Below are 25,318 nucleotides of genomic sequence, written 5' to 3'. Positions count from 1 at the left end.
CCTCTTCCCGCGCTGCCGACGCCCTGCATGCGACTGAGGCGCCATCGGGGGCCCGCACACTGCGCCGCCGCCGCCCCACTCTCACGGGCCGGGAGCAGCGCGCGGCCTCACCCGGCGCGGACACTCCCTCGGCGCCGCCGGGCCTTGTCTCCCAACACCCGCCCGACCGACCCCGCGGCGCTGCGCTGTCTGCACTTCCGGCGCGAGCGGCGCGCAGGCGCAGATGGCGTCCGCTCGCAGCACCTGGGCCTTAGCCGCTTCCCACAATGCCGTGCACCGGAAGTGCTGCTTTCTGGCGGCCGCTCTGGCTTCCGCTCCGTCGCCTTTTATTGGTCACGAGGAGGCGGACAGACCGGGCTGTTCCGAGGCCCAGGGGGCGTAGAGATGGGCGCCGGCGCCGTGGGTGAGTCGGTCCCCTGACTCGCGTGGCCTCCGCGCGGCCTCCTGGGGCCCGGGGCGCGAGTTTCCTGCCCGACCCCTCTCTGCTCGGCGGCCCTCGCTCTAGGCGCGGCTCGCGGCCTCTCTGGCTCCCCGTCCTGTCACCTCCAGGCGCCGGCCAACGAGTGGCGGGCTGGCGCCTCTCTCGCCCCGGCGGGCCCCGCGGGCACGGAGGGTGGCGGGCGGTTGCGGGGATCGGGCCGGCGCGCAAGGGGAGCGGAGCGGGCCGGCCCCCGGTCGACCCTGCGCGCCCGGGTGGGACAGATCTACCCCAGACTCGGCGCCGCGGTCAGGACCTGCTGACAGTCTGCCGGACGCTTCGTTCTCGATGGACCCGGCGGGCGAGGGAGCCCGGCCGGCCGACGGGGCGGGAGCTGGGCCGGTGGGCGCCGCACGCCCACTTCCGTTGACGTTGTGTGGAGCCCGGCGCGGAGTCGCGTCGCCGAGGAGCTAATTGTCGTCTGAGGACTCGCCTGAGAACTTAACGCTTATTGATGTGTCACAGCTGACGGTGCCCGCAGTGCTCGCTTCTCGCGACTCATTAGATGCCCTTACTAGTTGTCAGAGGTTTATTGGGGCTCTTTCCGCTGCACTGACGCCACCCCCGCTGTCCCGCCCAGCAGCAGTCACCGTGCGTCTCCAAGTTTCCCTTGGAGTCGGGCTGCTGCCGCTCTCACACCAGATCCGCGAGCTCTGCATTCTCCACCCTTTCCTCTTCCAGGGGAACTTGGTTCATTCTCATGTACCTACCTTTGCACCTTGTAGGCATCCTTTTTCAGGTATTTCCATGCAAGAAGTATTTCTTGAGGACCTACTAACAGTATTTTAATGCTACAAGCAATTCAGAAGCAATGCCTAAAACCGCTTCCTCTTAGAGCTTTAGATTCCAGGTAGAGAAGTTACGTGCCCAGGTTCAAGACATCCCAGCGAGCGATCAGAGGCGAGGTGTTTGGGAGTGGAAATGGGAGAGAAAGACCTGGCCTTTCGCTCCATCTCTTTCACCCTGGGATCTTTCATCATCCTTTTTTTGAGTTTCCTCCTTTGGTGAAATGCTCCATGTGAGGGGTTATTGTGAAAAGCAAATGAGCTGATGCGTATGAAAGGGCTTTGAAGGTCAAAAGTACCATATAATTAAACTTCACTGGTTCTTTTTGAGAAGTAATGAGAGTCAGGATTGGCAGAGCATTGGGGACAATTTATAAAGAACCATGAGTGCAAGGCTCAGGAGTGTAGACTGGAAAACTGTTAAATGCTGTCAATCAAGAGAGTGATGTGATGGAAATGGCATCGTTGGAGGGTGTATCTGGTGCCAGAATGCAGCACAGGTTAGACGGAGTTTGGAGGCAAGAACTTGAGCGCTGTTTTTCCCCCTAAAGTCTACAATTCTAGATAAGATATGTTAAATGTTACCTTTAGGGCAAAAAAAGTACATAAGATACACCTTGTATTATATATACCTATATACTTTGTATTCTTCTGTTGTTAGCTTATTCATTTACTTTGTAAATCTGGAAACTTGTTACATTTTAGATTATCTTTGGAAAGGTTAACAGTTACTTGATGTGACACTAATTTCTCATACAGACCTTTTGAATTACCTTTAATTACACTAACCCATTAAGAGCTAAAAGCAGAATACTTTGTAAGACTCTAAGACAGGGTGACAGCTAAGTAGCAGAATTAATTGGGAAGTGTTTTTAAAACATGTTCCAAGTCTTACTTTCCACTAATGTAATCAGAATTTAGTAAGCATCCCAGGTCAAGTAACTATTATAGACATTTAAGTGATTTTGACATTAAGTTATTGTAATGTATGTTAAGTACAACTTTTCAAGATCATTACTATTGTTTAAAATTAGGTAGACCTGTGTGTACTTTCAGCACTTTCATATTTTGAATTGTTGACTAAAGAGCACATCTGACATGCAGCTAGGTTTGTCATAGTGTCCCAAACGGATATTATAATGTGGATAATTGACAATGCAGTTACAGTCAATTATCAGATAATATTCATATAGGAAATCCTGGTGTGGAAAATGCAGAACAGTGTATCATTTTTTGTATTTGGCCTTGAAGTTATTTTGCAAATTTTCTAACTCCCTTTAATAGTTTGTTTTCAGAATTATTTATAATTTTTGTTAGAGAAATTGTCAATTTAATTTGCATAGACTACAGAGCTAAGAAAGTTAGCTTAGATGGGAAGGAAATTATCTGCATGCCATCAGCATTCCACATGTATGTAGTGAGGAGTGGAGTCCCGAATTGTGTCAGTTGCTAGGACTCTTCAGGGCTTTATAAGAAGACCTACGTTCTCTCATGACCTTTTCATTTATTGAAAACCTCTTAACCTTACTAAGAATCAGTTTCTTAAGCTATAAAACAAGTGTGATGATATTCTCTCTACTTCAGAGCTACATTGAAAACTACATGACATAGATGAATGGTCTTTATATATTATAGTGTCTCAGAAGTATAAACAGACTTTTTTTTATCAAGCTGACTTTATCATGTTTTCTAGATTGTTGTTTTGTGTCAGGAAGTAATCCATGAAATGTGAACATGGGGAAGAAACGGACAAAGGGAAAAATTGTTCCAGTTGATGATTCTTCTGAATCTTTAGGTATATTTCACCAATTGAACCTTTAAAGTGACGTTTACATCCCTAAATAGACATTTTAATGTGTAAAAATGGGATCAAAGTGTATAGAATTCTGTAATTTGCATTCCAACTTAATGTTTATATCTAGTACATGCCATTTAATAGTCTTCAACAAACTAATGGCATGATTATTCTGTTGATGAGAAGGACGGTGGGAGTGTATTTCGTGACTGTGCTACCTGTAGCTGTGAAACTTTGATGAGCGTATTTTCTGTTGCACTGCTGTCAGATGCTTTAGGGATACCTATGCATGTACTTACTGTTCTGCCTCTCCTGCCAGAACAGTAAGCTTCTGAACCAGAAGAGCTGAGGCTCAGTCCCTTCAGGTTCTCTGGCACCTGCCTCAGCAATGGGCCTGCTGACTGAATGAAAGACCCTCTTTACAAACATTTAAAAATAAAGAGATTAACAAATATGTTAAAAGGCTTTAATTAAAGGAAATAGTTCAATTAACTGAAGAGAATTTGGGGGGGGCGTTGTTATACTTAGGACTACCAAAAAAAGTAAAATTTCAGATTTGTATAAAATCTCTCACATAATCAACTCATATTCAAATACCAAACAAAATTAAACTTTTAGATTATCTAACAATTTTTGTACACGGTAAATTCACCTTTGATCTTCAAATGCAGGGTAAGCTTTGAGATTCCCTGAAGGAAGTTGTGTCTTATCCCATGCTCCTGTATTATTTGTTTTAATAGAACCTGTGTGCAGACACATTAGAAAAGGACTGGAACAAGGTAGTTTGAAAAAGGCTTTGGTGAATGTGGAATGGAATATTTGCCAAGACTGTAAGACAGACAATAAAGTAAAAGATAAATCTGAAGAAGAAACGGAAGAAAACCCCTCAGTGTGGCTGTGTCTGAGATGTGGCCACCAGGTATGCTTACGTTTTGATCAATGTGGGATTTTATAAACTCTATGAACTAGTTTTAGGGGGTGTTACCTAAGGACAGGATGGTGAGTGGGATGCCAGCTAGCACAGATCGTGTTCCCTGGGGCACAGGTGCTGAGACTGAGGTTTGTGAGACTTAGGTGGTTTCTTGGGGTGTGTTCTGTGTTTTCACCAGGAAAATTGTGAGGGAAGCTGGGTTAGGCAGAGGGAGAGCAAAGGTAGAGCTGCAGGGCCTCAGTTGATTTCAGGGTGAGCCATGGCCCCGGTACTTGTGCACAGACCAGTCCTTGGATGTGGGCTGCCCCTGGGGGGTAGGCCAGGGTGAGGGGGCTACACTTAGCCAAGGCGGCTCCCTTTCTGTGAAGATAATTCCTGGGGTTGGACAGACAGCTGTGAGCTGTTTGCAGGCCACATTCCTGGCAGCTGAGAGGAGTACCTTGGTCTTGCAGGTGGGGATATCTGGGTGGCAGAACAGCTCACAGGTATGCCATGACACTAGAGGTCAGGGTGTCTTAGTCATCCTTAGTGGTGGCAAGTTAGGGTTATATGTTAGGAAATTGGGCTGCCAGCCAGTCCTGTCATAAAGCTTGACGATGAGGCAGATATCTTTTTTTCATTTTTATTTTTTTTAAATGTGTCTTTATTGATTTCAGAGAGAGGAAGTGAGAGGAAGAGAGAGAGATAGAAACATCAGTGATGAGTCACTGATCACCTGCCTCTTGCTCGCCCCCTACTGGGGATCGAGCCCACACCCAGGCATGTGTCCTAAGCAGGAGTCAAACCCCAATCTCCTGGATCACACGTCCATGCTCAAACGCCGGACTCATTCGATTTTATTGAGATAATTATAGACTCACATGCTTATAAGAAATAATGTAGAGACATCTCTGTACACTTTGCCCAGTTTCTCCCAGTGGTAACATTTTAACAAAACTAATATAATATTATAACCAGTATATTAACATTTATACTATCCATCGGTCTTAATCAGATTTCCCAAGTTTTACTAGTTTTGGGGGGAGAGAGAGACACACACAAACTTCTATATCCACCACCACAGTTCAGATGCTGACTGGTTCCAACACCACTTGGATCTCTCTGTTGCCCTTTTATAACCACACCCACTTCCCTCCTGCTGTCCCTTCCCTCAGCCCCCGGCAACCACTAATCTGTTCTCCATTTCTAAAAATTTGTCATTTAAAAAATGTTATATAAATGGAACCATACAGTATACAACATTTTGTGATTGTTTTTTTCACTTAATCACCAAAGATTCATCCAGGTTTTGTGTATAGAGTCTGTTCTCCTTTATTGCTGAGTAGTATTTCGTGGTACAGTTGTATCGCTGTTTAACTGTTCAGCTTTTGCAGGACGTCTGGGCTGATCCCTTTTTTGGCAGTCATGAATAAGGCTGCTATGAACATTTGTGTACAAGTATTTATGTGAATTTAATATTTCATTTTTCTGGGAAAAATGTTCAGGAGTGCAGTGGCTGGGTCATGTGACAATTTTTTTCCAGGGTGGCTGTGCCATTTTATGTTCCTGCCAGCAGTGTGTGAGTGGTACACTTTCTCTGCGTCCTCACAGCATTTAGTATCGCCACAGGTTTTTTTGGGGGGTTGTTTTTTGTTTTTTAGCCGTTCTGATAGGTGAATAGTGATGTCTCATCATGGGCAATTTTTAAAAAATTGTTAGCAAAGAACACATTTACTCATTTGCATTTGAAAGGTTTTCATTAACCCTCTTAAATGCGTAGGGTGAGCCTGAGTATATTTTCATACTTCACGTTTTCCAGAATACATTTCTTACTCTCCATTTTATTTATTTTGCCACCTTTTAAATTCCTAGTGTCAGTATTAACTGTTACCTTTTGTTCCACTGCAGTTATCTTTTGCATTGATAGCAGGTGATCCTCAACTGCTGTCCTAAGACAACTCATTTCATTCTTACGTTTCAGCTAATCTCCAGTGATTTTATAATTCTGAAAATATCAAATTTAATTCATTTTAGAATTCAGTGTTGAGTGTGATAAATCAGTAGTGTTTCATATCATAGTTAAAGGATTAGAACCCACTGACAAATATTTCCCTCCAAGGTATAGTTTTAGCTGCACTGGAAACAGGACTTGCTACTTTAGTGCAGTCTGAGGGACTGGCCTGGTCCAGTCACATGCTCAGTCCAGATGTATTTCTTAGCAGAGATTCAACCAGCTGCAGGCAAGAAACTCATCGTGTTCTTTTACAAATAAGACTAGATCTTGTAGGTAAAAAACCTCTCATTTTTCAATTAATGCTTATCCACCTTCCATTTGCTAGATATTTTTAATAATAGAAAGATTAACTCATTTTTTGTGCCTTCGGGATTTACAGCTCAGGGGAGAATGGTTATAAGCTTTAACAACTTTAATATAAGGTAGAAAATCAGGAATGCCACCAGGAACTACACCATATTTGGTGGAGAGCATTTATTAGAAGAACATAAAGGGCTTTCCTTGGGAGGATAAGCATAATTCTCCTGAGGAGGCAGCCTTGGTGCAAGATCCTGAAGACAGGGTGGGGCATGCTCAGTGGCAGCATCGGTAAAGGGTCCCAGGACAGAAGGAATCACAGGAACAAAATGGGGTTGATGTGAAGGTGCTGACTGTGTCAGCCGGTAGATGGTGCATGAACAGGAGAGTGACTGGACTTAACCCTGGAGAGGTAGATTCGGGTCAGAAGGTATCAGGTTTGTGGACTAGGATTTTAAGAGCAATTTATAATTTTTGAATTGAGTATATAAACATCTTTGCTTTAAGAAGATTAAACTGAAAAAATATGTATGAACAGAGAGGTTGAAGTTAGCAAAATACTATTTAGGAAGCCGATACAAAGTCCAAATTAGACCTAGTGAATGGCTGCATTAGCACAGTTTGTTTGGGACTGGAAAGGGCAGGTTGGAGAGAAAGAGGACTCCTAGTACATGGTTGTCTGCATACCTAAGTTTTCACAACACTAGACTCTCTAGAGGCTTACGTTGTATTTTCAAAATTGTAGGAAGGGCAGAATTTCTTGAGCCTCTTCCATGTTCATTATAGATTATGAATTCTCTCTGGCCTTACAACTGATGATGATGTTTCTCTAGGGCTGCAGCAGGAACTCCCAGGAGCAGCACGCTTTGAAGCACTATCTGACACCAAGATCCGAACCCCATTGTCTGGTTCTTAGTTTGGACAACTGGAGTGTATGGTGAGTTTCAACTTCCATGCCCACAGACTAGAGATTATTTCAGATATTGGAGAACAGAGGTATTAGAGAAGCAAGGAAGTTAAAGTTTTGGTATTTGTTTAAATCCACCACTTTCAGAAGGCTAGAGAATGTGGTGATATGAGAAGCTTTTGCTTAGAATTCTACAAGCACAAAAACTGTATGTAGGAGACTTAGCCTTCAACCTTTCTGTTGCTTGTGATACTGTAAAGCGTATGGTAGGTTGTTTTTAGTTTAAAAATTAGGACACCGCCTGGCCTGCATGGTTCAGTGGTTGAGCACTGACCTATGATCCAGGAGATCGCGGTTCAATTCCTAGTCAGAGCACATGCTCGGAGGCAGCCATCAGTGACTCTCATCATTGATGTTTCTCTCTCTCTCTCCCTCTCCCTTCCTTTCTCTGAAATCAATAAAGATATATTTTTTAAAAACATTTAAAAAAAATTGGGACACTAAGAGCACATTCCAGTATAGCAAAACTTTGGCAATGAATTTGCATGACAGTAAATGTCAGGCTGGTATGTGTATTTCCTGTATTTTAACAACATTAAAACAAATTTTCACATCTTTAAAACCCATTTACACAGCAGTGCACTGAACATTATATGTCATTTACAAAATTTGTTAATTCTGATGATGTAGGTTTGTACTTTGAAATATGCATAGAGAAAACGTTTGACTTTAATGTTATAAGTAGCCATTTCAGTACAGTGTTTGGGGTGTTTTCCACAGTATTTACATGTAGTCATAATTTGGGCTAATCTTATCAGTAGCAAAGCAGGGTTCATATGGACAGTCTTCTCTAAGAAAACACAAGATTTATTTCCATTTTCTCTAGTAGAATAATTTGATGGATACACACCATGGATTCCAGGGATCATTTTGTCCCCTTTTTGGTTGTCAGTTTGTCACTCTTCTCTGTGGTCTTTGGACACAGGTGTTACCTATGTGATGAGGAGGTCCAGTACTGTAGCGCAAACCGACTGGGTCAGGTGGTTGATTATGTTAGGAAACAAGCCCATGTGACAACTCCAGAATCAGGTAAAAAAAACTTTGTTTCTTCTTACTATAGCGTTGACTTATCTATCTGCTGGTATTAGATTAATTTACTGTGCTGCCCAGCATTGCATATAGCTGAATAACATTAATTATGGTTGATTTAAAACTATGAAACTATTTTTCACTTAAGGATGTAAAACTGAAAATATAGATAATTCTAAGATGTTAGAATTAGAAGGGAAGCTGAGAAAAAATCTAGTCAGATGTGATGAAGAGTCTGGATTAAGTGATGGGCAGTCACACCCTGTTCCCATGCCCTGCACAGGGGCTTAAGGCAGACCTGCTTTAGACTGAACTAAAAGTAAAGTACTTGTAAGTCCTTCAGAAGGCCAGGTGCTTCTCAGTTTTTTACACATAATTACATTAATTGGGTTGGTACACATCCTTAGCTTTAATCTTGTTCAGATTTTTACAATCACAGAAGTATCTTTGGCAGAGTCAGAATTGTTTGTCCCTAACCAGGATACGCCTCTGATCTTGGAATTCACTAACATTTATTTCCTGTCCACACTTTTTACTTGATTGCTCTGTATCGAGTTTTACAAGGTAAGGTTTGCTCATTTGTAGAAAACTTTTGTGCAAACGGGGGGTTATGCTGAAAAGCATATCCTGTTTGGTTTTATTTGTCAGACTAATTAATGCTCATATCAGTTTTGAATATTTTTTATGTATTGGATTTTCTCTTTTAATGGTAGTTTACTTCTATTTATTAGAAAACATTTAAAGTCAAGCAGGTGGAAAGTAACGATCTTAGATAAAATTCATAGGTGCCCGTCCTCTGTCCCAGGTTGACTGCCTCTGGTATGGCTGTTACAGGTTCTGCTAAATCGCTTTTTCTTCTTCCTTTTTTTTTTTTCTAAAGCAGCAAAAGATAACGGTAACATTGAACTTGAAAATAAAAAATTAGAAAAGGAGAGTAAAAATGAACAAGAGAGAGAAAAAACGGAAAACACGGCCAAAGAAACTCCCATGAATTTTACTTCCCAAATAACTGTGAAAGGACTCAGTAATCTGGGAAACACGTGTTTCTTCAATGCAGTCTTGCAGGTGCCCATGTTAATTTTCCTCCTATAAAAATCTAGTGTCTCCATGTTTGTTATTTACAGTGTTAAGTTTTTCCCCCCTAAGTAGTTTATTCTTATGTTTTCAAAGAAAACTAGGGAAATGCTTACTTTGCATGTCAGTAAAACACTGTGCTGAAGGGTGCATTAGGGTTCAAAACAGACGTGACCCCTGCCCTCATAGAACTTGCCATTGGTGGGGGAGCATAGCTAACCCAGTGCGGGAACAGACCCCTCATGACAAGTGTATACGTGGTGGCGAGAGAACCATGGGTGCTGGGTGGTGGGAACGCCCTTCCCAGGTGCTGGGTGTGCTGGGAACTGAAGTCTTGATGAGCCAAAGAGAGTGGGGGGAAGAGCATCCATTGCTCTGTTTCCCAGATAGACAATCAAGGCTGCAGTGTTGGTAGTGACTTTCTGTTTTGAGAGAATGGATTGATTTATCTTCAGGTAACCTTCCTTTTCCATCCTGCATTCCAGAATTTGTCCCAAACACCAGTGCTTAGAGAACTACTAAAAGAAGTAAAAATGTCTGGAACCGTTGTAAAAATTGAACCACCTGACTTGGCACTAACAGTATGTACTGTAAAATTTTCTTTATAATCAGTAATTTTCCTCTGTGACTACCCATAGTTTTAAGCTATTTTAAAGCATTGATGCTCATTTTCACCTTTTTTGTTTTGTTTTAAGGTTAGGCTGCCAACTTAAAGATTTTCAGACTAACAAAATATAAGGGGCCTTCACATTTATTTGCTATTTATTTGCCTGTTTTGCTGTGCCCTTGTGTTGGCTTCCTTCTTGGGGATGTTGTGGATATTTGTGAAGTCCTAGGCATACATACGTGTAGCAAAATTGATTTTACCTTACCTTTTGTGTTAGGTCTTTTGCTTCTTAGGTAATATAACTTCCTGATAATCTAAAACTTAAACAGTAGAACTGAACTCTTCATAAAGCAGTCTGTGATCTTTTGATGTGCATTGTGAGCTTTTAAACGGTCAGCCCTATGAGACACTTTGACAGTATAGGTTGACCAGTTACACCTTGCTAAAATCAGTGATTCCAGAATTGGAATAAAGAAGGTATTTTTTGTTCCCATATTCAGGAGCCCTTGGAAATCAACCTTGAGCCTCCAGGCCCTCTTACTTTGGCCATGAGCCAGTTTCTCATTGAGATGCAGGAGACCAAAAAGGGAATCGTGACACCTAAGGAACTCTTTTCCCAGGTCTGTAAGAAGTGAGTATCCGTGTTGACTGTGCCTTCAGTGCCTCGGTCAGAGGCTGAGAAATTCTGTGAAAATTCATAGCACTAGAGCCAACCCAGTACATACATTAAAGCATCATCTGCTTCATTTGGATTAAAGAACATGTACTTTATGTGAAAATGAAACCTGCCAAGGGTGTTATTGAACTAAACAGAAATTTTGAGAAAGGAGAACACTTCATGATTTGGGATATGATCCTAAGATTTCATGAAAAGTCTATTTTAGTAGACTCATCATTGCTTTTCTTTTTCTCTCTTCTACAGAGCAGTGCGCTTTAAAGGCTATCAGCAGCAAGACAGCCAGGAGCTGCTTCGTTACTTATTGGATGGGATGAGAGCAGAAGAACACCAAGTTAGCACATTTTGACCGGTGTATTTTATAATTTCTTCTCATTAACTCCCTGTCACTTGATATCTTATGGGGCATTAAAGCAGTGAAAACTAGTTATTGAAGCCACTGGGTTGAAAAAAATTTTTCTACACCAGCCTTTTCAGCCAGTATGTTTTAGTGATTAGAGTGAACAAAGAGAATTAGGATCCTCCTCATGATGCTCTGTTTTGCATGACGTTCCAGCATCATCGTCCTCAGTTCTGTTGTCCAGGTACCTGGAGAGGTAGTTCCCAGCCACAGCGCCCTCACTTTGATTCTAAGTGTGACTCCGCACAGCCTTTCAAATCTGGGAAGCACTGTGGTCCTCGAATAATGACGTCGTTTCATCCCATGTTGTTTTGTTATAACATTAATGAGAGGCCTTAGGACTTAAATCTCTTTTATATCAATTAGCCAGTGGTGAAACTGGTTTCATTATATGTCGTTTTGCTTAAAGTCACAGAACCTACTGACAACGTTAAGTGAGGACTTACTGTATATCAGTCACTCATGGTGTATGAGTCAGGAGACATTTTTTTGCGTTTTGAAGTTTTTGTTAATTGCCAGGATGAAAAGTAATGTGTTTGGGGATGTGAATACAATTCACAATAGTGACAATGTAGTGATGATTTTGCTCTTATTTTATGTCAAGCACTGTTCTTAGCATTTTATATGAATGACCATACTCAGTCTTCACAGCCATTCTGCAAGGTAGATGCTGTCACCAATCCCTTGCTCCTAGACTCTGGAGCTAGGCTGTTGGAAGCTTCAGCGCCTGGCTCAAGGTCCCCTGAGGTGGTGGAGCTGGGCTGTCCGTGCTGGAGTCTTTCCCTGTAGCTCCCCTCGAACCATCCTGCCTCTAGGATGTGATAGTCCAGTGGTCTCTCCACAGGAGATGGGCATGTTCTGAAAAGCTTTGGCTTGAGTAGGTTAAAATCTTGAAATGATAAGATAGTGCCTTTATTCATGGGTTAGTGGTTTTATAAGTATAATTCCTTTTAGCTCCTTGATTTTGAAAATGTGATTTTAGAAATATTTTTACTCAGTAAGTTTGGGGAGCTAATTCTTGATCACTTTCTTGACTTGATCACATATTTTCTAAGGAAAATAACTATAAAATTTTAAATTTAATAGTATGCATATATTCATTTTATTACTTTTAGAGAGTGAGTAAAGGAATTCTTAAAGCATTTGGTAATTCTACTGAAAAATTGGATGAAGAACTAAAAAATAAAGTTAAAGGTAATGTCCAACTTTCTGAACTAACCACTGTAGCTGACTCCCTCTGTACCTTAGGGGACGCATGCCTGCACATGCACAGTTATTAACACATAGTTTCTCTTTATCACCGCTGATGTGTCAAAATTGCTCAGTACTTCAAAGATGGGTGTTTTAGAAAAATTTAACTTCCGGTGTATTCTTTTTATGCAGTAGTATAGTGAAATTTACAAAGATAGAGCTAAGATGACATTGCAATTTTATTTTTAAAAAGCTTAGACTTCTCAGTAGCAGTGATAAGTGGAGTACACTTGCCTGCGTGATATGTCAGTAGCTGTTTATTAATTATGGAGCCAACTTCTCTCTTACTGGTGTGGCATTTAGAGATTTGGCATCAGTCTGCTTGGTGGGTCTCTCTGTGAGGGTGGAAGTCTTCCCTGTCTCCTCTGTCTGCTGCAGTAGCCACTGGCCACTGTTGGCTCTTGAGTCCTTGAAGTGGGATTGGTGCAACTGATGAGCTACATTTTAATTTTTGTTTAATTTTTATTAATTTAATTTAAATGGCCACAAGTGACTAGTGGCTACTATATTGTAAACCACAATATAGAATCAACACATAGCAACTCTTTACCTCTGTGGTGCCCTTTAGGGCCTGGCCAGTTAACAGAGGGAATCTCTCTTGTTGTCGCTGTCTGTCATAAAATGTGTTTCTGTATAAATTGACATGTTATTTGAATAAAGCATACACATTTCATGTATTTAGAAAAGGGGGACCAGGTAGTAAAATTATGTCACCTTACACTAAATGTATCAAGATTAGTTCTGGAACATAGGAAAATAAAAGGAGAATTTTATCCGAAACATTTTCCTGAAGGGTTTTGCTTGTTTTTTTTTTGCTTTGATTTTAAGTGGAGTTCAGTCTTAGAGTTCACAAAGCAGGTGACATGCATTGCCTCCCATTTGCTGCCGAATGTGAGCATGTCAGAGCTGGAAGGGAGCTAGAGAATCAGGCAGCTCGCCGTCTGCTCTTGTCACTGGTGTAGATAGCGATACAGAAAGTCTCCCTGACCACAGTTCATTTTGCACTGACTAGATCTTGGTAGGAATTTTCTCTTTCTCATAAGATGTGATAGTGTGAAATTCTGTCATGCTCACAAGTGCAGTATATGATGCTGACTATAGCATAAAAATAAAATTATGGTAATTATGAATAGAGAAAGACAAGTCTGAGATAGGAAATTATAGGTAAAATTTTAGGATTAGAGAAATTAGGTAAGTAGTTTTGGCTTATTCGGTTGGTTTTATAAGTGTGACTGATACACTTTCCCCTCACAGATTATGAGAAGAAGAAATCGGTGCCCAGTTTCGTGGACCGCATCTTTGGTGGGGAGCTGACAAGCACGATCATGTGCGATGAATGTAGAACGGTAAGCACGGTCCTGCGGGTGGACACACTGTGAAGACACAGTCTGCCAGTTGTTGCTTTCAGGACAGAGAGGTCTAGCTGCACAAGCTGTTCTTTGTGGAACCACCCAAACATGCACAGTTCTCTGCTGGAACTGTGAGCACTCATGATAGTGGAAGAAGTTAGTTAATGTGTTGCTTTGCTTCCCTAACCCGGAGTTCTCAGTGCTGTGTTTTCCATTTATTTTCTTTAGCCTGTATTTTAAAGCTTAACAATGCCCTCCCCTCCTTCCCCCCATGATCTTACTATATAATGTTTACAATGAACTTTTCCTTCCTTTCACATTTTCTTTTTTGGTTGGTTAAGGTCTCCTTGGTTCATGAGTCTTTCCTTGACTTGTCCCTACCAGTTTTAGATGATCAGGTAAGACTATTGAGTTCATTTTATTTAAGTAGATCTTTTTCTGTTAGATTTTATGGGGGAGCCCTGTCACCTTTTCCAAGTTGGTACATTACTAACCCATGGAGAATTTTTCTTAGATTATTTGAGAGAGAAGAATTTTAAATAGTTGAACAAAAAAGAGGTAAATACCTTTTTTACAAAAAAGAGTAACGTGTGTTTGGACTTCTTTATAGTTAACGGAATTATATGTTTATATGTAGGGACTTAATTATAGTTAATTACTTTATATGTATTTTCACATTAAAAGTTACTGTTTACTTTCATTATTTAAGACTAACCACAAATCCCTTCCAGTCATAAGTTCATCAATGTTGAGACTATCTCAGTTTTAAGCCATATTGATCTGGTTTGTAGTAGAAGTAGGAAAAAAGAGAACATGTTATGAATTTAAGATAAATCATATTCAACTTAATATGAATTAGGGGTCCCTTTAATCACTGTTACTTAGTGATTAAAGTCTTACCAAATTTTATTTTCTCTTTCCCCAAAACTGTCATTTAGAAGGAATGAATTAACAGAAATGCCTCTACTGGGACATGTAAATCACTTGTGAGCAGAAGGGTCACAGCACGTGTCTGAAACAGTTTATCACGTTCCTTCTGTTACAGTTGCCTGTGGAGTCACTTTCTTACTGCTGGTTTGCTTGTTTTGTCAGTGTATGCAGGTTGCTGTTTAGTATTTGAGATGAACAAATTTTGTCCTGGATATATTTTCAAACATTATGGAAAATAAATTAGTGTAAAATAGACGTAGAAAAATACTTAGGTAATGTAACGTCTCGTCACCAAATAGTAGAATTTGTAATTTTATTTTTGGCCCATTTTCTTTCCATATATTAAGAGTGGTAAGAAAAGTATAAATGATAAACATCTGAAAAAGACAGTGGAAAGTGAGGATAAAGACAGCGAGGAAGACAAGGATGATGACAGTTACGTAAAGGAGAGAAACGACGCCCCATTGGGTGCGAGCAAGCACCTGCAGAAGAAGGCCAAGAAGCAGGCCAGGAAGCAGGCCAAGGTGAGGGAGAAGGAGACCCCCACACTCCTCTACCTGGAGTGTGGGATGCGGGGTGTGGGGTCAGATATGCATTAGATGCATCTCATTTTATGGGCAGCGCTTTCCCTGTGACCACAGAAGCAGCTAGTCCAAGGTTCTCCCCTGGAAATGCCCTCCAGAGACACGAAGCAGAGGTGGTGCTTCTTGCTTCATCCTGCGCAGCCGGTGGCTTGAGGAAAGTCCTAGTTAATTTTTAACACTTTTGAGTCATTTATTGACATTCAAACTAAAGACACAGTCACATGCAGCACAGTCCCAGCAGTGCACGGGGCTCATGCTGGTTCTCCTTGTCCTCAACAGCACACAGACCTCCAGGCTTCTGCCCTTTGGGTGATGGAAAAAGAACCTTAGAGCAGCTGACTTTCCACTTATTTCAATATCAGTGAATAAGCATCTCTTTATACTTAACAGTCACTTATGTTTCCTTTAAAGTATTCATTTATGTTCTCTCCCCATTTTTCTTTTTTCTAATTGAATTTATTGGGGTGAAATTGCTTAATAAAATCACATAGGTTTCAGGGGTACAGTTCTATAACATCAGCTGGATCCATTTTCATTCAGGTGTATTTTTACTGAAGCATGTTGGAGAACGTGTGTGTCCTGGGTGCTGCCCTGCAGCCTGTGCTGTTCGTGTTAGCCTCACAGGCCTGTCCTTAGCGACAGTCAGAGGTCCACCCGTCTTTAGGCAGGACTCTTGGTGAAACGCCTTTTCCCTCAACTCAGGAACGGGCCGCACGCAGTCAGTCCTTTACCGTCCTCTGTACACGAGACATCCTTGCTGCTTCCCTGATTTGGGGCTGTTTGTTTCCCGGAATGTTTTCCTCCATCCCTCTGTCCACTGCAGCCCTATACTCGTTCTATCTCCACAGTGAGACTTTGACCTGAGTTGTGTGTAGTCAATCACTACAGGGTATAGCAGTCTCTCCTCAGTCTAGACTCTTCCTCTTAGGAAAACGCCCTGCACAGTTTTATTCACCCCAGTGGGAAAATTTTTTTAAGATTTGGTCCTGCTTTCACTTAAAGAACAACTCTTCATGATTTATTTGATTCCTGATAGTAAAGAAACTTTTAGGGTCAATTCTGGGAATGAACTCTCCCAAATTAACTTTTTTATTTTTGATTAATAAGCAAGAGAACCTGATGCGGTAACCTTGCATGCTCTTTCTCTTCCTCTCTCTCGGTTAAAAAAAAAAGTTTTATGCTTTTTACACAGAACCAGCGAAGGCAACAAAAAATTCAAGGAAAAGTTCTTCATTTAAATGAGATCTGCACCTTTGACCCCCCTGAAGATGATGAACGTGAGGTTGAAATGTCAGTTCAGGGAGAAGTGGACATTAAATCCGACCACATCTCACAAGAGGAAGTTGCAAATAAAGAATATTGTGTTAATCAGAAAGACTTGAATGGCCAAGAGGAAATGACAGAAAGTGTAACTGTCAGTCAGAAATCTGCTGAGGACGTGGACATGAAAAGTCCCAGCGTGGATAGTGAGCTGGAGGTTTTGTCATCATCTCCCACCAACTGTCCTGGGGATTTAAACGGTGCCTTCCTGGACGAAGGGGGCAGTGGAGAAGCAGATATTTCCAGGGGTTTCAGAAACCTGCACTTGGATGCTGCTCTTCACCCTGACGACATACATCTCGAGATTCTGAATGGCAGCCCTGCTCCCAGGACCAAGGTGTATGAGTTTGTGAACCAAGACCCAGAAACTGCTTTCTGTACTCTTGCCAACAGGGACGCTTCCAGTGCAGATGAGTGTTCCATCCAGCACTGCTTATACCAGTTCACCCAGAACGAGAAACTCCGAGATGCAAACAAACTGCTCTGTGAAGTGTGCACCCGGAGGCAGTGTAGTGCACCAAAGGCAAATCTAAAAGGTACTGGGTCCCTCACAGACAGTAAAATTAGTCTTCAGGCACATTCTGCATGGCTCCAGTGGGGCACTCCTGTTCTGTGTCAGGACCTGGATGGCATCATACGGCCCCCCATCCACATAAATATACTAATAGGATGGGTAAGCCGACCATTAACTGGAGTAGCTTCCCAGGTTTGCCCTTGGACTCTTCCCTGTGGGTAAATTGTCCCACTGGCGTGGTCACAGCAGGACCCTGACAGGTAGTGGCGGCTGCTTCACTTCCTCAGTTTCCCGCCAGCGTTGGGATGGCCCTCACCTCCTTTGCTCCCAGGAAGCCACACTTTGACTCATCGGGTACTAAAGGGGCATGCCCAGTGTGAGGTCCTGGGAGCAAGGCTTTCTTAGTTTCCCCCAAATGGAGCAGGAGCTTGAGGGCAGAGAGTGGGCCAGGGACCGTGGATGCCCACGGACTCTTGCTAGATAGAATTGAAACTAATTTTTATTTTTTTAACTTATCTTTATTGAAAGTATTACAGCTGTCCCATTTTTCCCCCCAATTGACCCCCTCCACCTTGCTCCCACCCCCTCCCCAGGCCTTCACCCCATTATTGTCCATGTCTATGGGTTACGCATATAACTTCTTTGGTTAATCTCTTCCCACCCTCCGCCCCCCTTCCCTCTTTCCTCTGAAATATGATCACCTATTGCATGCATCAGTGTCTCTGGATCTATTTAGATTGTCAGGTTCTTTTGTTCATTAGATTCTTTTTAAACAAGATGCTTCAACTTGGTGGTGAACTCCTTTAGCTATTCCTTGTCTGAGAAGCTCTTTACCTGACCTTCAGTTCTAAATGGTAGCTTTGCTGGGTAGAGCAATCTTGGTTGTAGTTCCATGTTTTTCATCATTTTGAATATTTCTTTCCACTCCCTTCTGGCCTGCAAGGTTTCTGTTGAGAAATCAGCTGACAGTCTTATGGGAGCTCCCTTGTAGGTAACTAATTGCTTTTCTCTTGCTGCTTTTAAGATCCTCTGTCTTTAACCTTTGGCATTTTAATTATGATGTGTCTTGCTGTGGGCCTCCTTGGGTTCCTCTTGTTTGAGACACTCTGTGCTTCCTGGACTTGTAAGTCTATTTCTTTTCCCAGGTAGGGGAAGGTTTCTGTCATTTTTTCAAATAGGTTTTCAATTTCTTGCTCTCTTTCCTCTCCTTCTGGCACCCCAATAACATGAATGTTGGGTCTCTTTAGGTTATCCCAGAGACTCCTTATACTATCTTCATATACCTGGATTCTTTTTTCATTTTGCTCTTCTGGTTGGGTGTGTTTTGCTTCCTCGTGTTCCAAATAGCTGATTTGATTCTCATTGTCCTCTACTCTACTGTTGATTCCCTGTAAATTATTCTTCATTTCAGTTCATGTAGCCTTCATTTCAAGTTGGTACTTCATTATGTCATCGATGGTCTCACTTGCTTTCGTAATAGTCTAAGATCCTTGAGCATCCTTATAGCCGTAATTCTGAATTCTGTATCTAGTAGTAGTTTGCCTGGTTCTATTTCGTTTAGTTCCTTTTCCGGAGATTTCTTCTGTTCTTTTCTTTGTGGCATGTTCCTTTGCCTCCACATTTTGGCTGCTTCCAGGTGTTTGTTTCTATGTATTAGGTAGAGCTGCTACGTTTCCTGGAGTTTGTAGAGTGGCTTTGTGTAGTAGGTGTCCTGTAGGGTCCAATGGCTCAGCCTCCCCAGTCACTTTAGCTGGGCCTTCTAGGTGCTCCCCTGTGTGGGCTGTGTGCACTGTCCTTTTGTAGTTGAGCCTTGGTTGCTGTTGGCATCACTGGGAGGAATTGATCCCCAGGCCAGTCAGCTGTGAGGACCAGCTGCAACTACAGCCAAAGAGCTGCTGTGCTGGAGACACCCCTATGGAGCAGGATTTACTTCAGTGGAGCTTTGGTGTTCACCAAGTGCGCCCCTTGTGTGTGTGTCACTCTTGGATGTGGTAGGGCTGTAATCCAGTGTGGCCGAGTCTGACCACCAGGTGCACTGTCTCTGGGGCCTCCCAGGAGGTGCAAAGTCAGCCTGTGCCAGAACCTTGCCCAGGGCCACCCAGCATGAGCTACACAGCAAACTGTAGTTGGCTGTTACTTGTGCTGTACTTGGCATTGCCCAGGAGAAGCCAGGCCATGAACCAACGCAGGCTGCCACTAGTACCAGGCCTTGGGCCACTTATCAAGCCGTATGGGGCATGAGGCCAGCTGCTTGTTTCAGAGATTTTAGGAAAGTTCTAAACATGAGGCTCAGTAGGCCACTTGCATAGAAAAGCCACTGGAAATTACTTGAATGAGCTTGCAGGAAGGGAGGGGCGGGGTCTGAGAATCAGCGGGCGGGGCCAAAGATGTTGAGTCAGGTGCTGGAGATGCAAATATGGCACCTGCCTGCTGGCTCTGTGGGGAGGACTGGCTAAAGGAGCAATGGCTTCTGCCAGCTCTTCTGCCGGGGAGAAAGCTGCCCCTCCACCTCTTGCCCAGATTTCAGTCAATTTACTTCCTCCTCAAATGTCCCAGGTTCCTTTGAAGCTGCTGCCCAGTGCTGGGGCTCAGAGGAAGCGCATCCAAGTGAGTCCGTGCATGGGCCCTTTAAGAGGAAAGCCTGGGGCTCCTGCAGCTTCCGCATCCCTCAGCAACAGTCCTCCCTGGTTTTTACAGCCCGAAATTGTGAGGACTTCTCTTCCTGGCCCTGGAGCCCTTGGCTGGGGGTCCTGTTGTGGGGTTGTCCCCCCTCACTCCTCCAGGAAACCTCCCCTGCCAAGATTCCCTCCCTGGTTTAAACCACGGCACTGAGTGTGGGCCCGTGGCCAAATCTCCACGATTCAGCCCTGATCTGCCTCATCTCTGCTCCTCCTACGGCTCTCAGTGCTTCTTCAGTTCCCTGGTTGTAGGGCTTCTGTTCAGATAGATTTCAGGAGGTTCTGAGTGATGGTGGTTCTGTGTTTTAGTTGTAATGTGGTTGTGGGAGGCAGCAGGTACAGCTACTACCTACGCTACCATCTTGTTTCTCTCCTGAAACTAATTTTAAAGTCAAGCTTTTCGTGTATTTACATGTCAACAAAGTAAATTATGCTGATTTCATAGCAGTTCTGTTTAGAGCAGGTGTCAACAAACTACAGTCCTCTGGCCCAGAGTGGCCTGCACCTGTTCTTGTGTGGTCTCTGGGCTAAAAATTTTTTTTTTTACATAAATATTTGAAAATTTTATGGTAGGCAACACTAATTTTGAACCCCAGTTGTTCTCTCTCCAAAAGTAATTATTATTTTCTTCATAGACTCAATCATACTTTATTGTTATATTTTGAATTTCATCAGTAAAATTTGTGCATGTTATCATCTTATGTATAAATGCCTACAAAAATATCCTTTATTTGACCTCCTGGTCCACAAAGCCTAAACTATGTAACCTGGTCCTTTTAAGAAAGTTCATGATGTCTGAAATGATTTATAGCAGACCGAATGCTTTGGAATTGTAAACTATTTCCACACTGCTACATTTTTTCTTGCAGGTGAGCAGAAACCTGTTTACACTGATGCCAGAAAGCAGATGTTGATTTCTCGTGCTCCTCCTGTTCTCACCCTTCACTTGAAGCGGTTTCAGCAGGTACCTGTTGTTTACCTAAAATTTTTTTAAAACATGGAACAGCTGCTTTATCTGTCATGTCTCAATACACTGTTTCTTTGGTTTTCTGTTATTTCTTAATTCTAACTTCAAAGAATTATGAAAGTAAAAATATATTGATCAGACCAAAGTTTTGATAAAAGATGCGTATCAAGGTGGAGGAGAAATTTAGGCACAATTCTCAGTTTTACTAGAATTCATGCTCTTTTTAGTAATATTAGCATCTGACTCCAACCTTAATTTTAGGTTAAAAAAAAAAGCCAGTTTTCTAGTTACATGTCCCACTTGGGAAATTCAGTGCTGTGGTACCTTATTTGATAAAAAAATCATTGGATTTTCACCATTTTCGTGACTCCTTCTCTTCTGGAAGACTCTTGCTATACGCAGTACATTTTCTAATTCACTTCCAAATTCCCAGAGTGCCTTCAGAATGTTTTCCCTCCTAAGGGTGCTAGGGTCGTGTCTAATGGGGCGGGTCTGGGAACGATGCGCTTGGTCAGAGTGGAGACTGAGTGCTTCAGAGAGTATTCTGCTCAGTTTTAAGCATCAGAACCTCAGGTCTAATGTGGCTTTTCTCAGTGGCCAAAGCAGAAATGTTGCGAGTTTCCTCACAGGAGCAGCTTTTGTGGTGAGTCTATGGGGTGCATGCAGCAAAACAGATCAGCTCACAATCAGTCTAGCGGTCAGGAAAGAACAAGGGTGGGATGTTGTGTTTGGGCAGCGTAGTGGGCTGCAGTTTACTGACCATGTACAGCTTCTACAGGAAGAGAACTTGGATCTATCACTTCTCTTTTTCAGGCTGGTTTTAACCTACGCAAAATTAACAAACACATAAAATTCCCGGAAATCCTAGATTTGGCTCCTTTTTGTACCACTAAATGTAAGGTAGGTAAAAGTGGTGTTTTGGGGAAAATCCTTTAAGGAGAAATCATCTTAACAAAATACAACAGCAACTCGCCTAAGTGTGAAGTTGATAGGCATTTCTGAGTAGAGTGGACCTTTGATTTCTGTGCCTTTATACTTTTAAGGTCTACGTTAGCTCTGTTATTTCAGTTCAGCATTTTTTTAAACCCCCATTAATGTGGCAGACGTTGTCTTGGGACCTGAGGGCACAAAGCTAAAGGTGAGCAGATATATTAATGGACAGTCTGTTGAACGTGGCAGAGTGTTAAGGTTGATGCACAGAGCAGGGTGGTTCCGGGGAGGCTCTGTGAAGTAGAGGTGACTCAGCCAGCACTAAAAGAGCAGGTGCTGGTGGGAGTGGAGAGTAGCCGTGAGGAGTGGCAGGGGAGGGGGGGCACACAGCTCTGGAGCTCACAGTTTGAGGTCTGGGGAGCATGGGGAGATGAGCCTGAGAGCTGAGCTAGGGATATGGTTTTGGAGGAACCTGGGCTTTTTTATATTAGGTGTGTAGTGCTGGAGGCAGGGGAACCAGCTGGGAGGCTGTTGTGAGTTTAGTCCATGGATGATGAGTTTAAACTAGGGCAGGAGAATTCTAACCGGACTGTAGTCAATTGGCCTCGAAGATAAGGCAGAGTCCTTTCTGTGGATGCCGAGGGTGACCCAGAAAGGGGTTGAGCGTGATTCTGAGGACTGGTTGAATGACTGGGCATGTGGGCAGAGGGAATTCCGTAAGTCGAGGTGGGAAACAAAGGGCAGGCAAAGAAAGGATAGAGTTCAGTTTCGGACACATGGATTTTCAGACTGTTTAGATGGACATGTCTCTGGGAGAGAGCAGAGTGGCTGCTGGGGCTGCAGGTAAGGGTCTGGCTGTCAGTCCCAGGTGGTAGTCAAAGCTGGGAGAGGCAAATGCAGAACCCTGGCATTCAGCCATCTCCAGGCAGACAGTCTAGAGTCAGAAACACTGCAGTGCTGTCCTGTTTCTAGTGTGAAGTGTGTCAGTTTAAACGTATCCAAAGTCTTCACCTACGAAACTTGAAATGACAGAAATCCCCTTCTTCCCAGTCTGAAAATTTCCGAGAAGCCTATTTCAGAGCTGGTGGGTCACGAGTTGTAATTAATACGTTCATGGCCACTTTTGCTAGTAGTCGGAAGATGGCATCAGGAATCCAGCTTTTGCCTAAAATGCCAGTGCCCCGTGTTCAGGTTTCAAGGAAAGGGCCCATGTCCTCATTGAGGGAAAGACTGGAAAAGAGTTATAGACACTATAGAGGTCACGTTAAATTTTTCAAGATGTGCTGGTAACTTCAGTGGGTGGAGACAGGAGGTACTGGGGATAAAGCAGGTAGATACGTAAGAGGCTTTGTGAAAATGAGGAATGGCAGATCCGTGAACTTTTAAAAAAAAAAAAAAAAAAAGTCTGGGAGACTTAAGTAGGTTTGGAGGCCAATAGGAAAGTCCAGAAGTTGAAGATAGAAAGGTCAAGGTACTTGACCCTAGGAGAGGTAGGAAGGGCCAGGGTGAGGACACACAATTTCGAGTGTCATCTCTGAACAGGGACGACAGGCATCATGCAGTGTAGGTTAGGTTTTGCTCAGTTTCCTGCAGTGGGAAGTGAGGTCAGCTGTCAAGACAAGGGGCTGGGGAGGAGGGGCCAGTTTCTGTGAAGGACATCCAAGGACAAGTGACAAGATTATATAGGCACACCAAGGACCTGCCTGACAAAGTCATGAACTTACCAGTCCACATGGTATGTGATTCTGTTTCCTAGCAAGGGCAGCTGTCTGGGGTCTCTGTGATGTACTGGATGTGGTGGTGACGCTGCTGTGGGTGGGAAGTTATTTGCAATACTCATGGCCCACCCCACCTAAGTTCACTAGCTGTAATGTGCCTGTGAGCCACGTGCGAATCACTAGGCCACATGGGGCGGAGTCGGAGCTTCTGCATTTCTAATAAGCTCTCGGGAAACCCCAGTGCCACTGTTCTATTACATTTTGAATCTCGAAGATACAGATTTTTCCAGGAATGAGGCCAAAAGAGGCCCAGACATGGCAGGGATGCCGTTCAGAACTTGACAAGTGCAGTGGTTCACAGCGGCCCCAGTCAGAGGCCTGTCCATGTCCATCCAGCCCTGGAATGTGCAGGTCTGAGGAGCCACCGCCACTCTAAACAGGGACTGAGGCTCCAGAGGTGGAGTGCCCCTCATTGAATCCAAGGGGGTGGGAGGTGGGGTGTTGAAATGTAACCAGTGATTTTTGGTAGGACCCAAGGGCTGTCCTCTTGCTATTAAAGGATTAACTTCCATTTGAGGCAGGACACAGGATGAGAGGGGTTGAGGTCTCTGGAATTATCTGACCCTGACACTCCGGAAGAGACTTGGGCAGGTTATTAAGTTTCTGGGCCAGGAAATGGATTCTGTCAGGTGGCCTCTGGGAGACGGCAATGGCCACTTTGTAATAGTGGGACTGGACTCAAGTGGAGAAAGATAGGGAGGAAGCCACCTTCAGACTCATGGATGACCCCTGCGTAGAGGAAAACTGTCTTGCCCACGTTTCCTGTGTCAGTGGGAGAACTAACGCCCAAGTCCTGTTTTATTTCTGAAGAGTGTTGCTGAAGGAAGCCGCAGGGTGCTGTACTCCCTGTACGGGGCTGTGGAGCACAGCGGCACCATGCGGTCTGGGCACTACACGGCCTACGCCAAGGCGAGAGTGGCAAACAGGCACCTATCGGATCTTGTTCTCCGCGGGGACGTCCCACAAGGTGAGCCCTACAGAGTCCTGGTCCTTGGCATGTATGTGGCAACCCCAAAAGTAATGGGACTTGAACTTTCCATTTACACTGATTTCCCATTTCCTCGACAGACTGTGACGTGGAATCCACCAAAGGGCAGTGGTTTCACATCAGCGATACCCACGTGCAAGCTGTGCCTACAGCTAAAGTCCTGAGCTCCCAAGCGTACCTCCTCTTTTATGAGAGAATACTCTAAGTTTTTATAACAGCTGTAATAATAATAAACAAGTACAGACAGACTAGATCATGTTCACTATAAATTAAGTCCGTGCCAGAAGAAATCATGTGTATTGAAGTGCTGGCGGGAGGACACCTGCTGAGTGACCACATGTTGTCCTGTCATAGTTTTCCTTCCTGCTTCCAGGTTCTGGAAAGATTCTGAACCAAGTCCTGGTAACATGTCTGTGGTGCCTACAGCACATCAATAAACTGACTTACCCCCAAAACTTGTTTTATTACTTAGAAAAAACTAAGTTGTGTTGACTTACCCCACAAGGTAACACTTGACTAAGGACACCTGACCGCACCTGGGTTAATTTTATGCGCACAGTTGTTTGTTACTGGCAGTGGTAACTGACAGAAACGTGCGTCTAATTCTGACACCACGGTGTGCACAGCTGGGTGCAGGCTACCTCTGCTCTATGCAGTTAGCTGGCCCAAGGCCACACTTGTGGAACTAACTTGGCACCAGGTCCCCTTGATGCCAGCGAGCCAGAGGGAACCCACAAGCTGTCCATCCAGTATCCCTTTACCAGCCAGCGTTTCTGAGTTAAATGCAACTGTGAGAGCCTGTTAGCGAGCAGCCGGTAAGTTTGTCTACCCAGATTTCTTTGATGTACAGTGAACCCTTTGCTATGCACTCACAGAAGAAAGGTCACTTTTTACAGAGGTCGAGCTTATCTGGGGCCCAGTCAGCCATAGTGCTTCCAGAATTCCTCTGGAATACCAGAAACAACATAACACTGAAGTGTCACCCAACACAAGATAG

General features: G+C 43.5%; 1 protein-coding gene across 3 annotated transcripts; it reads left to right on the top strand.

Annotated features, from left to right (window-relative positions):
* Positions 1-326: 326 nt before the first annotated feature.
* USP16 (ubiquitin specific peptidase 16) lies at positions 327-24,776 on the top strand. 3 transcript variants are annotated; one of them, XM_087818497.1, is made up of 18 exons: positions 327-403; positions 2,957-3,058; positions 3,799-3,977; positions 7,113-7,216; positions 8,172-8,275; positions 9,156-9,340; positions 9,835-9,930; positions 10,457-10,587; positions 10,879-10,966; positions 12,148-12,226; positions 13,538-13,629; positions 13,974-14,030; positions 14,910-15,086; positions 16,339-17,002; positions 20,528-20,622; positions 21,439-21,525; positions 24,144-24,300; positions 24,402-24,776. In XM_087818497.1, the coding sequence occupies exons 2-18, from the start codon at positions 2,998-3,000 to the stop codon at positions 24,524-24,526; spliced, it is 2,481 nt and encodes an 826-aa protein (XP_087674623.1). In that variant the 5' UTR covers positions 327-403; positions 2,957-2,997; the 3' UTR covers positions 24,527-24,776. The 3 variants fall into 3 exon arrangements, with proteins under 3 accessions (XP_087674623.1, XP_087674624.1, XP_016071980.1); XM_087818498.1 differs by lacking the exon at positions 327-403 and adding an exon at positions 816-1,217; XM_016216494.2 differs by lacking the exon at positions 327-403 and having other exon boundaries at positions 1,356-3,058; positions 9,159-9,340.
* Positions 24,777-25,318: the final 542 nt, after the last annotated feature.

This window comes from Miniopterus natalensis, chromosome 6 (genome assembly GCF_054644295.1).
Source record: "Miniopterus natalensis isolate mMinNat1 chromosome 6, mMinNat1.hap1, whole genome shotgun sequence".
Classification (NCBI taxonomy): Eukaryota; Metazoa; Chordata; class Mammalia; order Chiroptera; family Miniopteridae; genus Miniopterus; species Miniopterus natalensis.
The sequence above is the reverse complement of the archived record's forward strand: the minus strand, read 5'-3'. Positions and strand labels throughout refer to the sequence as shown.

What these genes read in the sequence shown, in the direction of transcription:
- USP16 (XM_087818497.1), top strand. Translation starts at nt 2,998, where the DNA reads ATGGGGAAGAAACGGACAAAGGGAAAAATTGTTCCAGTTGATGATTCT. An exon ending in TTTTCCCAGGTCTGTAAGAA is followed by an intron (nt 10,588 to 10,878) that starts GTGAGTATCCGT and finishes TCTCTTCTACAG; the next exon opens with AGCAGTGCGCTTTAAAGGCT. An exon ending in TACCAGTTTTAGATGATCAG is followed by an intron (nt 14,031 to 14,909) that starts GTAAGACTATTG and finishes CCATATATTAAG; the next exon opens with AGTGGTAAGAAAAGTATAAA.